Source organism: Triticum aestivum, chromosome 5D, assembly GCF_018294505.1.
Source record: "Triticum aestivum cultivar Chinese Spring chromosome 5D, IWGSC CS RefSeq v2.1, whole genome shotgun sequence".
In the NCBI taxonomy this organism is placed as follows: domain Eukaryota; kingdom Viridiplantae; phylum Streptophyta; class Magnoliopsida; order Poales; family Poaceae; genus Triticum; species Triticum aestivum.
The window spans coordinates 356,632,638-356,647,472 of NC_057808.1; the positions used below are offsets into that span (position 1 = coordinate 356,632,638).

The 14,835-nt window shown below is 45.4% G+C and overlaps 1 protein-coding gene across 1 annotated transcript; it reads left to right on the top strand.

Annotated features, from left to right (window-relative positions):
* The first annotated feature begins 5,939 nt into the window (after positions 1-5,939).
* LOC123121732 (alpha-amylase isozyme 3A) lies at positions 5,940-7,798 on the top strand. Its single transcript, XM_044541757.1, has 4 exons — positions 5,940-6,119; positions 6,236-6,368; positions 6,474-7,279; positions 7,374-7,798. The coding sequence occupies exons 1-4, from the start codon at positions 6,027-6,029 to the stop codon at positions 7,650-7,652; spliced, it is 1,311 nt and encodes a 436-aa protein (XP_044397692.1). The 5' UTR covers positions 5,940-6,026; the 3' UTR covers positions 7,653-7,798.
* The last annotated feature ends 7,037 nt before the right edge of the window (positions 7,799-14,835 follow it).

The window sequence follows — 14,835 nt, forward strand, 5'->3', positions numbered from 1 at the left end:
AAAGATACAGAGCGATCATCAAAGAGATCAATGTCTGGTCGCCAAGTTTTGCATCCTGCTCACTTGTTCCCGAGTTGAGAAATTTCAATTTCAAAGCCCACAATCTGGCTAAACATGTTTTTATCTTTGAGTGTTGGCCGTTATGTTTGCCTTAGCACACCTCATAATTTATTTTGTACCCATGAATGTTCTAGAGCAATGAATAAAGTTTGTCAGGGTTGCCTCAAAAGAAAAGTTTACATACTAGGTTTAGCGCTACTAATTGCCATTTGTTTCTCACTAGCCGCATCTGAGATTTTTACAGTGAGTTTTCAACTCCGGATCTTTTAAGGCATCTCCAATGTCACTCCGCAAATTTTCTCCTGCATCCGTCATGGACAAGGGGGGATCAATCCGCGGACACATATATGGGGGCCGGTCATCCAACGCTTCCCGTATACATCCGGCCTCCCTAATTTTTTTTGAAAGTCCCCATGTTCAAATAGCCGCATACATAGACTACAGACATTCAAATAGCCACATGCAAAAGTAGTTCAAATTTTAAAAAAATTAAATATTATATTTCAACATTGTTGTCCCCTTTAACCGCCCACAGGTTCACAATCAGATCTTCCTTCAGCTGCTCGTGAGTTGCTCGATGCCAAATTTGTTGATGCATTTGAATAAACTCTTCAAATGTGGCGGAATCTGGTCTAGAAGTTCGACATGATCACCCAGGTTCTCAATCTCAAGAGCTGTGGTAGCATCCTCACCCTCATCCTTGACGATGATGTTATGCATGCTCACACAACATGTCATCATCTCCCACAAGGTCCCCAGATCTCATTGTTTAGCAGGTCCACAAACAACTGCAAAACAGATCTGCAGAACTCCAAATGCCCTCTCGACATCCTTTCTAGCCGCTTCCTGTCTTTGGGCAAGGTGAGACTTTTTTGCCCAACTGGTTAGAGATGGTGTTGACAAAGGTAGCCCACGGTGGATAGATATCGTCAACCAGATAGTATCTCATGTTGTACTCATGTCCATTGACAGTATAGTGGCTAGGAGGAGTTTTCCTTCAGTCAGCCTCGCAAACAATGGTGATCGCTAGAACACATTGATGTCATTGTGAGACCCAGGCATGCCAAAGAAAGCGTGTCAAATACAAAGATCACGTGATGCAACTACTTCAAAAATGATGGTGGACTTCTTAACATGACTCTGATATTGCCCTTGTAAAACCTTCGGATAGTTTTTCCATTTCCAATGCATGCAGTCAAGAGATCCAAGCAAACCTGGCCACTGTCTTGCTTCTGAGATTGCCAAGAGCCTGGTGTCTGCCACAGTTGGTTCTCTCAGGTACTTTGGTCCAAATACCTCAACCTAGGCAGTTACAAACCTAACCATTGCATCTTTACATGTGCTCTCAGACATCCGCAGGTACTCGTCCCATGAATCAGCGGTCGTGCCATATGCAAGCATCCGCAGTGCGGCCGTGCACTTCTGGTAACCAGAGAACCCAATATTTCCCATGGCGTCCTTTTTAAGATGAAGTAGTCATCACAGGAGCGTACTCCATGGTACAAACGACAGAAGACAGTCTTGCGCATCCGAGAACGCCGACGAAAATGGTCAGCGAAGAGTGCATCAGGGGCAAAGTAGTCGTCCATCGATGTCAAATGACCGCACGCCCTATTGCAGTTGAGCACTCGATGACCCTTGGTGGAACCCCTGAAATTGAGAACATGGTCCTCTGCACTCTCCGCATCTTCAAGGACCGTCTGCATCATCGCCATCTCATCCTTGTTCTGGTTAGCTAGGTTCAGCGTCTTGGTATGGGCTGTGTGGCAGCGGTGATGTTCCTCATTAGGAATAATCTCTCTTATATTCTATCCTCGCCCCGATAGCATCATCAGATGGCGTGTGGAGGTGTGTCTTAGTGAGATCTCACGGGATTCGCTCGGTGCTGGTCTTCGGTAGATCTATTTGAATCCAGTCTTCATCTGTGTGTTTACATGTCCTGATCCTTCTGATCTACGGCTTTCTTCATCGACGATTGTTGTTGTTGGTGCACTGGTCATGTGGGGTCCTAACACGATGACTTCCCGATTGTCTGCTACAACAAGGTTTGTGTGGCTTCAGTGAGCGAGGAGCAATGACGGCAGCGCGCCGTCGGCTTGCTCTGGTGCTCATAGTCAGCACTAGATGGTCCACGAACCTAGTTGTAATTTTTGTTAACACTAGTGCAATGATTAATTATGAATGGATTCTTCCCCCCCAAAAATGAGTAAGCTAATGAATCGGTGATCATATTCCATGGGAGATCATCAGTATGTTTGTGTTCTTGTTGACTCATAAGTTGGCGTTTTCAAACTTCGCTTGTGTAGTACACATGTATGGAAATTTTAGCGGAAAGTTTTCTTTGAAAAAGTCGAAAGCCATCTATTAAGTATCACAAGTTTTTTTAAACACGTCTTTAGAAAAAAATACATCCAGATTCTTAGGGTGCCCAAATCTTCTTCCTCTTACATCCACCGACGACATGCCATAAACATAGCTCGATTACGCTGCCGGGCCTTCGCCTCGACGAATTGAACTTGTTTAAACTCGAAAGCTTGTAGAAGTAGTGGCCGAGAAGACATGTATACCAAAAGGCGTCAGCAACGGCGATCAGCGTATCAAATTGTCGTGCCGGAGAAGAGGGTGCCAAAAAGGGCATGTGGATACTCTAAAAGCCACAAACATCGACTGCATCCAGACGAATCCACCGGAGTTCAAAGCCGACCAGGTCTAGGAATATCCATCAAAGACACAAATAACTCCACACGCACACTCGACCAACGCTAAGTGCATCCATGGAACTAGGATAAGACAAGGAGGACATTACTCCAAAACTGGGGCAACACTACCTCCTCGTCGCCCTGACCAAGACATAAAGACTCCCTAAAACCAACTTAAACCAAGACATCGACACTGCTATCTGCAGATTCAGGCTAGAGGATGAGCCTACCGCCACCTAGGACCTCGTGTCCGAGATCTCCAGTCGCCGTCGGCACAAGCAACATTGCCGACGAGTGCCGCCGCCTCAGATCGGTCGCCGCCCGACCGCGAATCCATCGCTGCTACTAGCCTCGATGTGCTGCAATTGGCCAACTCCACCGCATCAAACTCCCGCTGTGGATAGATCCTATAAGGTCGAGGAAAATGACGATAGATATGTTTTCGAGCTCGCATGTGCCAGCAATCTTCACCTAAGATGGATGGCCAGCGGCGGCGAAGGGGTGGTGGGTAGGGGAGCGTGGAGCTTGTCACAGAGGGGACAATAGGCACCGTACCACGTGAGGACATATGTAGTAGTGCATTATTATTGTGTGGTGCTTCTATGTTAACTAAAACTAAATATAAAATCTAATAGCTAAAAATTCTTTAAAAAATTGACTATGGGTAGTACCATAATTTAAATATGGCAGATTTGCCTTTTTATATATCTGTCCATAAAGTTTTGTGATGAGAATTTGGAGCATCATAATGGCATCTTGTATCAATGTTGTTAAAAGAATCAGAGTTTTTTAGCCTTTGTATTGTACTTTTATGTATAGGTAGCAAAGAAGCATCACTAGGGAATATATGGCGAGGAGCCCTAAGAGATGGGGAGGAAGGCAAAGAGGTAGCAAAAATGGAGGACTTCTTTTAGACGAAGGTAAATTTTTGTCTTGTTTTGTTACTTCAAATGAAACAAACAAGCAGGAGATTTGTTTGGCACATCAGCAATAGAAAAAGAGTGTGAGGAGGATAGATGGGTTGGTTGAACATTGGGGCTATGCTGACGAGTCTTTGGGCAGGAGGGGGCATGAGGTAGAGGTGGCCATAGGAAAAACAAGTGTGCCGGTCTGTGGGGATGGCGATTTGTGTCACACAAGTGGCGGGGTACGCTGTTTTCAAGCCACACAGTTGCGTCTCGGTCCGTAAAGTGGATTGGTCTCTTGCATGTGTTTAGGACTTAATCCCTTATGAATTCCTACATGAGGCAACTTTTGACAAAGAAAGGAGAGTCCACCCACCACACCTCTTATGGTTTTTTCTTACTTCAAATTTTCAATCTATTGTATCTTTTGAACCCAAAGTCCAATTTGTATTCGCGTTTGTTGTGATGAGGGCGTTGAAACAAGACACTCGTGAACATATTTGGACAAATTTTAGAAACTTCACCAAGTTTCAACTACTGGAACTTGATAAGAACGAATAATAAATTCATCAACTTTCAAAACTAAAACTTAAACACGAACCCTAAACCCTAAGTTTTTAAAACTAAAACTTAAAGACTAACTCATAAACCCTTATCCGTAAGCCCTAAACCCTAAACCCAGAACCCTAAAAGCAAATGAAATCTGGTAAAACTTAATGCAATATGATCAAAACATAATATTACAACTATCAAGTTTGCCGAAACTTGATTTTTTTTAAGTTGTCGATATATATTCAAAATGTGTCTTGTTTGAAATTTCTCGTCGAAATGAACAAAATATGCAAACGGAACTTAATTTAGACTTTCGGTTCAAAAGGTATAGTAGATTCAGATTTGAAGATGAAATGAAAAGGCATGGGAGGTGGGGGGGGTGCATGCACCTGTGGTAAAACCTGCCAAAAGCATGCATGGATGGACCCCCACCCTACAACAATCAAATGCCTTAAGACCAAACAAGTTTTCTAATCTTAAAGCAATCCACGGCGATATGCATGTGTGCTCCTGTCCCTGCGTGCCCCTCAGAGTTTCTGCGTTGGCAGGCCGAATGAACACAATGATATAGCTTTGTTCTTAAGTACTTGATCGCAATATTGAAAAACAAAAGAATGTGATATGGTTGAATATTAGTTCGGCTTTAGGCCTATATAATATCTAATTCATGTAACATCTCAAAGGCCCATGTGTGGTTTCATGGCATGATGGAGTAGACTTAAGACCAAACACATAAGAAGCTCTCTTTGACATTCTATTAGAGCATGAGAAGATGAGTGGTATAACCGTGTCCCTTCTTCTACTTTCTATTATTCGTCTGTGTCCACTACTTCGACTACTTAGACTCTATTGTTTGTTCATCTATGTCCACTACTTTGCCTACTTCCTCGACTTCCCCAGTATCACTATGGGCCATAACCATGACGCCAAGAAGACGGTCGTCGATGACGGTGTGGCTGCCGCCGTCGCTTTGACTTTTTTCAACTGGAAGGCATGATCCGTTCATCTCTCTTTTTACGGGTTCAAGTGTTAGTTGTACATGTTCTATGGTTAGTACATGCTTACACGACCAGCATTCAATATGAGATTAATATTGTTAGCACTGTGGTCATGATTATGTATGGAGTAAATTAACCAGAAATTGCTAATTTATCCAATGGATAATGCACATGAATATAACTGGTTTCAAACAAAGGATTGCAATACATAGGACAACTGCAGGCATACTCATTTGGATGCAACACGAGGAAACCAGTAGAAAAGTGTCTCGGTCGTACGCGATATAGTCCTAACAATGGATAACGGACGCCCGCCTTTCGCCGCTTCGTCCCTCCTCGAGTTGCACGATAACGGGTCAGTTTTGCTAAGTCTCAGTCGACTTAGATTTCGTTATGTCTCAGTCGATGTTATATTCCATTAATCTTGCATTAAGATTCGTACAAAAATTTATTTTCAGTTTTTTCTTTTTCTTCTCATATACTATATCACTTGAGTGAGACTTGGTTAAGTCTCAGTCGACTGATTGGTACAAGTGTTATATAGCCAGCACAACGTACTAGACGATTTTGCGCTGCGGAAGACGGCGCGTATGCATGCGCGACTGCCTTATCCATTCGGTTCGGGTCATCCAGAGCACGCGCGCCGGCGGCCGGCGCATCCTGGCCGTCTCCCTATAAATACCTTTGCCCCGGGACGTTCTGCTTCACAAAAAGCAAGCTCTATATCCAGCTGACCAGCCACAAGTACTACACACGTACAGTGTTAGCGCTGCACACACACGGGCATCCGAGTGTGCGCACACACCCGAGTTATGGGGAGGCAGATCGCCGCCCTGTGCGGGCTTCTCGTCGTGCTGCTCCGGCTCACGTCCGGCGTCAATGCACAGACGGAGATCCTGTTTCAGGTGATGCACGGACGCTTCCACGTAAATTCACAGCTAGCTAGACCATTGATGTGCAGTACTCCTAGTAGGCTAACTGGATAGTGTGTTCGTTCGGTCTTGTGCGTGCATGCATGCAGGGGTTCAACTGGGACTCGTGGAACAAGCAAGGAGGCTGGTACAACATGCTCAAGGGCCAGGTCGGCGACATCGCCGGCGCCGGGGTCACACACGTCTGGCTGCCGCCACCTACGCACTCCGTTTCATCTCAAGGCAAATCCACCATCGATCCACGGGTCACGTGTGTTGTTGCTGCCTCAGTAAATTGGCACGCCTCCTAACTCTGCAACGACTGTTTTATTGCGTGCGTGCATGCAGGCTACATGCCGGGCCGGCTCTACGACCTGGACGCGTCCAAGTACGGCACGGCGGCGGAGCTCAGGTCGCTCATCGCCGCCTTCGGCACCAAGGGCATCAAGTGCGTCGCCGACATCGTCATCAACCACCGCTGCGCCGAGGACAAGGACGGGCGCGGCATCTACTGCATCTTCAAGGGCGGAGGACCCGAGGGCCTCCTGGACTGGGGTCCCGGCATGATCTGCAGCGACGACACCAAGTTCTCCGACGGCACGGGCCACCGTGACACCGGGGCGGACTTCGCCGCCGCGCCAGACATCGACCACCTCAACCCGCGCGTCCAGAAGGAGCTCTCCGACTGGCTCAACTGGCTCAAGTCCGACCTCGGCTTCCACGGCTGGCGCCTCGACTTCGCCAAGGGCTACTCGGCCGACGTCGCCAGGACGTACGTCCAGAACACGAGCCCCGGCTTCGTCGTCGCGGAAATATGGAACTCCCTGAGCTACGACGGCGACGGGAAGCCCGCCGTCAACCAGGACGGGGAGCGGCAGGAGCTGGTGAACTGGGCGAAGGCGGTCGGCGGCCCTGCCATGGCGTTCGACTTCACGACCAAGGGCATCCTGCAGTCGGCGGTGCAGGGCGAGCTGTGGAGGATGCGTGACAAGGAGGGCAACGCTCCCGGGATGATCGGCTTGTTGCCGGAGAAGGCGGTCACGTTCGTGGACAACCACGACACGGGCTCGTCGCAGAAGAAGTGGCCGTTCCCGGCCGACAAGGTCATGATGGGCTACGCCTACATCCTCACGCACCCTGGAGTTCCATGCATCGTACGTGCATCGTCGAGCCATATTTTCTTATTACATTTCTAGAATGTTCACGCATGCATGCATGATGTCCAATATACTCTTGTTGTGCATGCAGTTCTACGATCACGTGTTCGACTGGAACCTGAAGCAAGAGATCAACGCGTTGGCGGCGGTGAGGAACCGCAACGGGATCAACGCCGGGAGCAAGCTGCGCATCCTGGCGGCGGAGAGCGACATGTACGTGGCGACGGTTGACGAGAAAGTTATCGTCAAGCTTGGACCGAGGTTCGACGCTGGCAGCGTCATCCCGTCGGACTTCCACGTCGTGGCTCACGGCAATAACTACTGCGTCTGGGAGAAGAGCGGCCTTCGGGTGCCGGCCGGGCGGCGCTAGCTAGCTAGACGCACCGGCTGCCAGACCGTTGTACTCCTACAAGAAATGTTTGATTCCAGTTCGTAGGCTACCCAATAAAGTTTGTACCACTACCGCTCTCCTTCCAACTTTGCGGAAGGAGCGTGAGCTATCAAATATATTTATTGTACGCGTTTGATTTTCGTACGTGGTTAATCCTGTGTTCACTTAGATTTTTTTTTTGCGGGGTAAAAAAGAGTTTCGTTTCATAATGATAGGGTTACAATCTCGAGCCACCAAATCCTCACAACACGGAGGAGTCGAATTCAACCATACCCTCAGTACAGCTATAAAAAGCGAGTTGATGTGCTACCTTATTTTGATCTCTAGTAATCTTAAGTGAAACAAACTCTCGATCAACCATAAGAGCTTTAATCTCAGCATCTAAGTGACCGTAGGCCGATCTAACCAAAGTGTTTCCTCCAAGAATGGCCAGGGCATTTATAGAATCTGATTGGACAATGACAGGCTTGTCCGAGTGCTGAATAGCCAAGGCCATACCTTGCATCAACGCACGGATCTCTGCTTCTAAGGCGTCATTACAGTTGAAGATGTATCTGTAGGCAGCGAAGATCAACTTACCATTCTCACTCCGAAGTACCATCCCAGCGGATGCGCACCCGTCGTGAACCGAGAAGGATCCGTCCATAGAAAGCGCCACCCATCCTGTCGGTGGTGGAGGCCAATGCTTGACGGGAGTACGGCAGGTATTGTTCTTAGAATTGCCAACACTACAGGGAAAATTACATGTCACGATGTGATGTGGCTCGATGTAACCTGAGTGTAAAAACACCGGTACTCGGCTTACTTCCTCGTACAAATGATCAAGCGTATTCCGTTGGGAAGAGGAAGGGGATACGTGGGCATGGCAGCTGAATTTTTTTTTGAAATCCATGGGCATTATTTTTATCAATGTTGAGCATGTCGCTTATCGTTAGGGATTAATAAAAAATCGGCCGATTAATCGATTTTACCGGTCGACTATCAATCGGCCATTTTTTTCAAATCACAGGTTCCCAACACTAAAATATGCTATATTCAACACCCAAACAATATTGACAGAAGTGTTACCATGATTACTAGCCTTTGAATCCTCATATAATGACAAACAAAATAGGACAATGGTACATATTATTGGGGAACGTAGTAATTCAAAATTTTCCTACGATCACGCAAGATCTATCTAGGAGAAGCATAACAACGAGACCGGAGAGTGAGTCCACGTACCCCCGTAGACCGAAACCGGAAGCATTTAGTAACGCGGTTGATGTAGTCGAACGTCTTCACGATCCAACCGATCCAAGTACCGAACATACGGCACCTCCGTGTTCAGCACACGTTCAGCACGATGACGCTCCTCGAGCTCTTGATCCAGTTGAGGACGAGGGAGAGTTCCGTCAGCATGACGGCGTGGCGACGGTGATGATGAAGTTACCGGCGCAGGGCTTCGCCTAAGCACTATGACGATATGACCGAGGTGTTAAACTATGAGGGGGCACAACACACGGCTAAGAGATTGTCTGTTGTGCTATGGGGTGCCCCCTTGCCTACGTATATAAAGGAGGGGGGAGGAGGCCGGCCAAGGGGGAGGCGCGCCAAGGGGGGGAGTCCTACTAGGACTCCAAACCTAGTAGGATTCGGGCCCCCTTTCCTTCCAACGGAGAGGGGGAAAGGGGAAAGGAGGGAGAGGGAGAAGGAAAGAGGGGGGCCGCGCCCCCTCCCCTTGTCCAATTCGGATTGGGGCAAGGGGGGAGCGCCCCACCTCCCGTGGTCTGCCTCCTCTCCTCCACTATGGCCCATTAGGCCCAATAACTTTCCCGGGGGGTTCCGATAGCCTCCCGGTACTCTGATAAATCCCCGAACCTTATCGGAACCATTCCAATGTCCGTATATAACCTTCCAATATATCAATCTTTACCTCTCGACCATTTCGAGACTCCTCGTCATGCCCGTGATCTCATCCGGGACTCCGAACAAACTTCGGTCATCAAATCACATAACTCATAATACAAATCGTCATCGAACGTTAAGCGTGCGGACCCTACGGGTTCGAGAACTATGTAGACATGACCGAGACACATCTTCAGTCAAAAACCAATAGCGGAACCTGGATGCTCATATTGGCTCCTACATATTCTACGAAGATCTTTATCGGTCAAACCGCATAACAACATACGTCATTCCCTTTGTCATCGGTATGTTACTTGCCCGAGATTCAATCGTCGGTATCTTCGTACCTAGTTCAATCTCGTTACTGGCAAGTCTCTTTACTCGTTCCGTAATGCATCATCCTGCAACTAACTCATTAGTCACATTGCTTGCAAGGCTTATAGTAATGTGCATTACCGAGAGGGCCCAGAGATACCTCTCCGATACTCGGAGTGACAAATCCTAATCTTGATCTATGCCAATTCAACAAACACCTTCGGAGACACCTGTAGAGCATCTTTATAATCACCCAGTTACGTTGTGACGTTTGATAGCACACAAAGTGTTCCTCCGGTATTCGGGAGTTGCATAATCTCATAGTTAGAGGAATATGTATAAGTCATGAAGAAAGCAATAGCAATAAAACTAAACGATCATTATGCTAAGCTAACGGGTGGGTCTTGTCCATCGCATCATTCTCTAATGATGTGATCATGTTCATCAAATGACAACACATGTCTGTGGTCAGGAAACTTAACCATCTTTGATTAACGAGCTAGTCAAGTAGAGGCATACTAGGGACACTGTTTGTCTATGTATTCACACATGTACGAAGTTTCCGGTTAATACAATTCTAGCATGAATAATAAACATTTATCATGATATAAGGAAATATAAACAACAACTTTATTATTGCATCTAGGGCATATTTCCTACAGTCTCCCACTTGCACTAGAGTCAATAATCTAGATTACATAGTAATGATTCTAACACCCATGGAGTCTTGGTGCTGATCATGTTTTGCTCGTGGAAGAGGCTTAGTCAACGGGTCTGCAACATTCAGGTCCGTATGTATCTTGCAAATCTCTATGTTTCCCTCCTTGACTTGATCGCGGATGGAATTGAAGTGTCTCTTGATGTGTTTGGTTCTCTTGTGAAATCTGGATTCCTTCGCCAAGGCAATTGCTCCAGTATTGTCACAAAAGATTTTCATTGGACCCTGATGCACTAGGTATTACACCTAGATCGGATATGAACTCCTTCATCCAGACTCCTTCATTTGCTGCTTCCGAAGCAGCTATGTACGCCGCTTCACACATTCCCCGCCACGACGCTCTGCTTGGAACTGCACCAACTAACAGCTCCACCATTCAATATAAATATGTATCCGGTTTATGACTTAGAGTCATCCGGATCAGTGTCAAAGCATCGACGTAACCGTTTACGACAAGCTCTTTGTCACCTCCATAAACGAGAAACATATCCTTAGTCCTTTTCAGGTATTTCAGGATGTTCTTGACCGCTGTCCAGTGATCCACTCCTGGATTACTTTGGTACCTCCCTGCTAAACTTATAGCAAGGCACACATCAGGTCTGGTACACAGCATTGCAGACATAATAGAACCTATGGTTGAGGCATAGGGAATGACCTTCATTTTCTCTCTATCTTCTGCAGTGGTCGGGCATTGAGTCTGACTCAATTACACACCTTGTAACACAGGCAAGAACCCTTTCTTTGACTGATCCATTTTGAACTTCTTCAAAACTTTATCAAGGTATGTGCTTTGTGAAAGTCCAATTAAGCGTCTTTATCTATCTCTATAGATCTTAATGCCCAATATATAAGCAGCTTCACCGAGGTCTTTTATTGAAAAATTCATCCACATACAATATTAGAAATGCTACAAAGCTCCCACTCACTTTCTTGTAAATACAAGCTTCTCCAAAAGTCTGTATAAAACCATATGCTTTGATCACATTATCAAAGCGTATATTCCAACTCCGAGAGGTTTGCACCAGTCCATAAATGGATCGCTGGAGCTTCCACACTTTGTTAGCACCTTTAGGATCGACAAAACCTTCTGGTTGCATCATATACAACTCTTCTTTAAGATATTCATTAAGGAATGTAGTTTTGACATGAATTTGCCAAATTTCATAATCATAAAATGCGGCAATTGCTAACATGATTCGAACAGACTTAAGCATCGCTACGGGTGAGAATGTCTCATCGTAGTCAACTCCTTGAACTTGTCGAAAACCTTTCGCAACAAGTCGAGCTTTGTAGACAGTAACATTACCGTCAGCGTCTGTCTTCTTCTTGAAAATCCATTTATTCTCTATGGCTTATCGATCATCGGGCAAGTTAACCAAAGTCAACACTTTGTTCTCATACATGGATCCCATCTCAGATTTCATGGCCTCAAGCCATTTCGTGGAACCTGGGCTCATCATCGCTTCCTCGTAGTTCGTAGGTTCGTCATGGTCAAGTAACATGACCTCCAGAACAGGATTACTGTACCACTCTGGTGCGGATCGTACTCTGGTTGACCTACGAGGTTCGGTAGTAACTTGATATGAACTTTCATGATCATCATAATTAGCTTCCTCACTAATTGGTGCAGGAATCACTGGAACTGATTTCTATGATGAACTACTTTCCAATTCGGGAGAAGGTACAATTGCGTCATCAAGTTCTACTTTCCTCCCACTAACTTCTTTTGAGAGAAACTCCTTCCCTAGAAAGGATCCATTCTTAGAAACGAATATCTTGCCTTCTGATCTGTGATAGAAGGTGTACCCAACAGTCTCTTTTGGGTATTCTATGAAGACACATTTCTCCGATTTGGGTTCGAGCTTATCAGGTTGAAGCCTTTTCACATAAGCATCGCAGCCCCAAAACTTTAAGAAACGACAGCTTAGGTTTCTTGCCAAACCACAGTTCATATGGTGTCATTTCAACGGATTTAGATGGTGCCCTATTTAACGTGAATATAGTCGTCTCTAAAGCATAACCCCAAAACGATAGCGGTAAATCAGTAAGAGACATCATAGATCGCACCATATTTAATAAAGCACGGTTACGACGTTCGGACACACCATTTCGTTGTGGTGTTCTAGGTGGCGTGAGTTGCGAAACTATTCCACATTGTTTCAAATGAAGACCAAACTCATGACTCAAATATTCTCCTCCACGATCAGATCGTAGAAACTTAATTTTCTTGTTATGATGATTTTCCACTTCACTCTGAAATTGTTTGAACTTTGCAAATGTTTTAGACTTATGTTTCATTAAGTAGATATACCCATATCTGCTTAAATCATCGGTGAAGGTCAGAAAAAAATGATACCCGCCGCGAGCCTCAACACTCATTGGACCGCATACATCAGTATGTATTATTTCCAATAAGTCAGTTGCTCGCTCCATTGTTCCGGAGAACGGAGTCTTAGTCATCTTGCCCATGAGGCATGGTTCGCAAGCATCAAGTGATTCATAATCAAATCATTCCAAAAGCCCATCAACATGTAGTTTCTTCATGCGCTTTACACCAATATGACCTAAATGACAGTGCCACAAATAAGTTGCACTATCATTATTAACCTTGCATCTTTTGGCTTCAATATTATGAATATGTGTATCACTACAATCGAGATTCAACAAAAATAGACCACTCATCAAGGGTGCATGACCATAAAAGATATTACTCATATAAATAGAACAACCATTATTCTCTGATTTAAATGAATAACCGTCTCGCATCAAACAAGATCCAAATATAATGTTCATGCTTAACGCTGGCACCAAATAACAATTATTCAGGTCTAAAACCAATCCCGAAGGTAGATGTAGTGGTAGCGTGCCGACGACGATCACATCGACTTTGGAACCATTTCCCACGCGTATCGTCACCTCGTCCTTAGCCAATTTTCATTTAATTCGTAGCCCCTGTTTCGAGTTGCAAATATGAGCAACATAACCAGTATCAAATACCCAGGCGCTACTACGAGCATTAGTAAGGTACACATCAATAACATGTATATCAAATATATCTTTCACTTTTCCATCCTTCTTATCCGCCAAATACTTGGGGAAGTTCCGCTTCCAGTGACCAGTTCCTTTGCAATAGAAGCACTCAGTTTCAGGCTTAGGTCCAGACTTGGGTTTCTTCACTTGAGCAGCAACTTGCTTGCCATTCTTATTGAAGTTCCCCTTCTTCCCTTTACCCTTTTTCTTGAAACTAGTGGTCTTGTTAACCATCAACACTTGATGCTCCTTCTTGATTTCTACCTCCGCAGCCTTTAGCATCGCGAAGAGCTCGGGAATTGTTTTATCCATCCCTTGCATATTATAGTTCATCATGAAGCTTTTGTAGCTTGGTGGCAGTGATTGAAGAACTCTGTCAATGACACTATCATCAGGAAAATTAACTCCCAGTTGAGTCAAGTGTTTGTGGTACCCAGACAATCTGAGTATATGTTCACTGATAGAACTATTCTCCTCCATCTTGCAACTATAGAATTTATTGGAGACTTCATATCTTTCAATTCGGGCATTTGCTTGAAATATTAACTTCAACTCCTGGAACATCTCATATGCTCCATGACGTTCAAAACGTCTTTGAAGTCCCGATTCTAAGCCGTAAAGCATGGCACACTGCACTATCGAGTAGTCATCAGCTTTGCTTTGCCAGACGTTCATAACATCCGGAGTTGCTCCTGCAGAGGGTCTTGCACCTAGCGGTGCTTCCAGGACGTAATTCTTTTGTGCAGCAATGAGGATAATCCTCAAGTTACGAACCCAGTCCGTGTAGTTGCTACCATCATCTTTCAACTTAGCTTTCTCTAGGAACGCATTAAAATTCAAGGGAACGGTAGCACGGGCCATTGATCTACAACAACATAGACATGCAAAAACTATCAGGTACTAAGTTCATGATAAATTAAAGTTCAATTAATCATATTACTTACGAACTCCCACTTGGATAGACACCCATGTAGTCATCTAAATGACCACGTGATCCATATCAACTTAACCATGTCCGATCATCACGTGAGATGGAGTAGTTTTCAATGGTGAACAACACTATGTTGATCATATCTACTATATGATTCACGTTGGACCTTTCGGTCTCAGTGTTCCGAGGCCATATCTGCATATGCTAGGCTCGTCAAGTTTAACCCGAGTATTTCGCATGTGCAAAACTGACTTGCACCCATTGTATGTGAACGTAGAGCT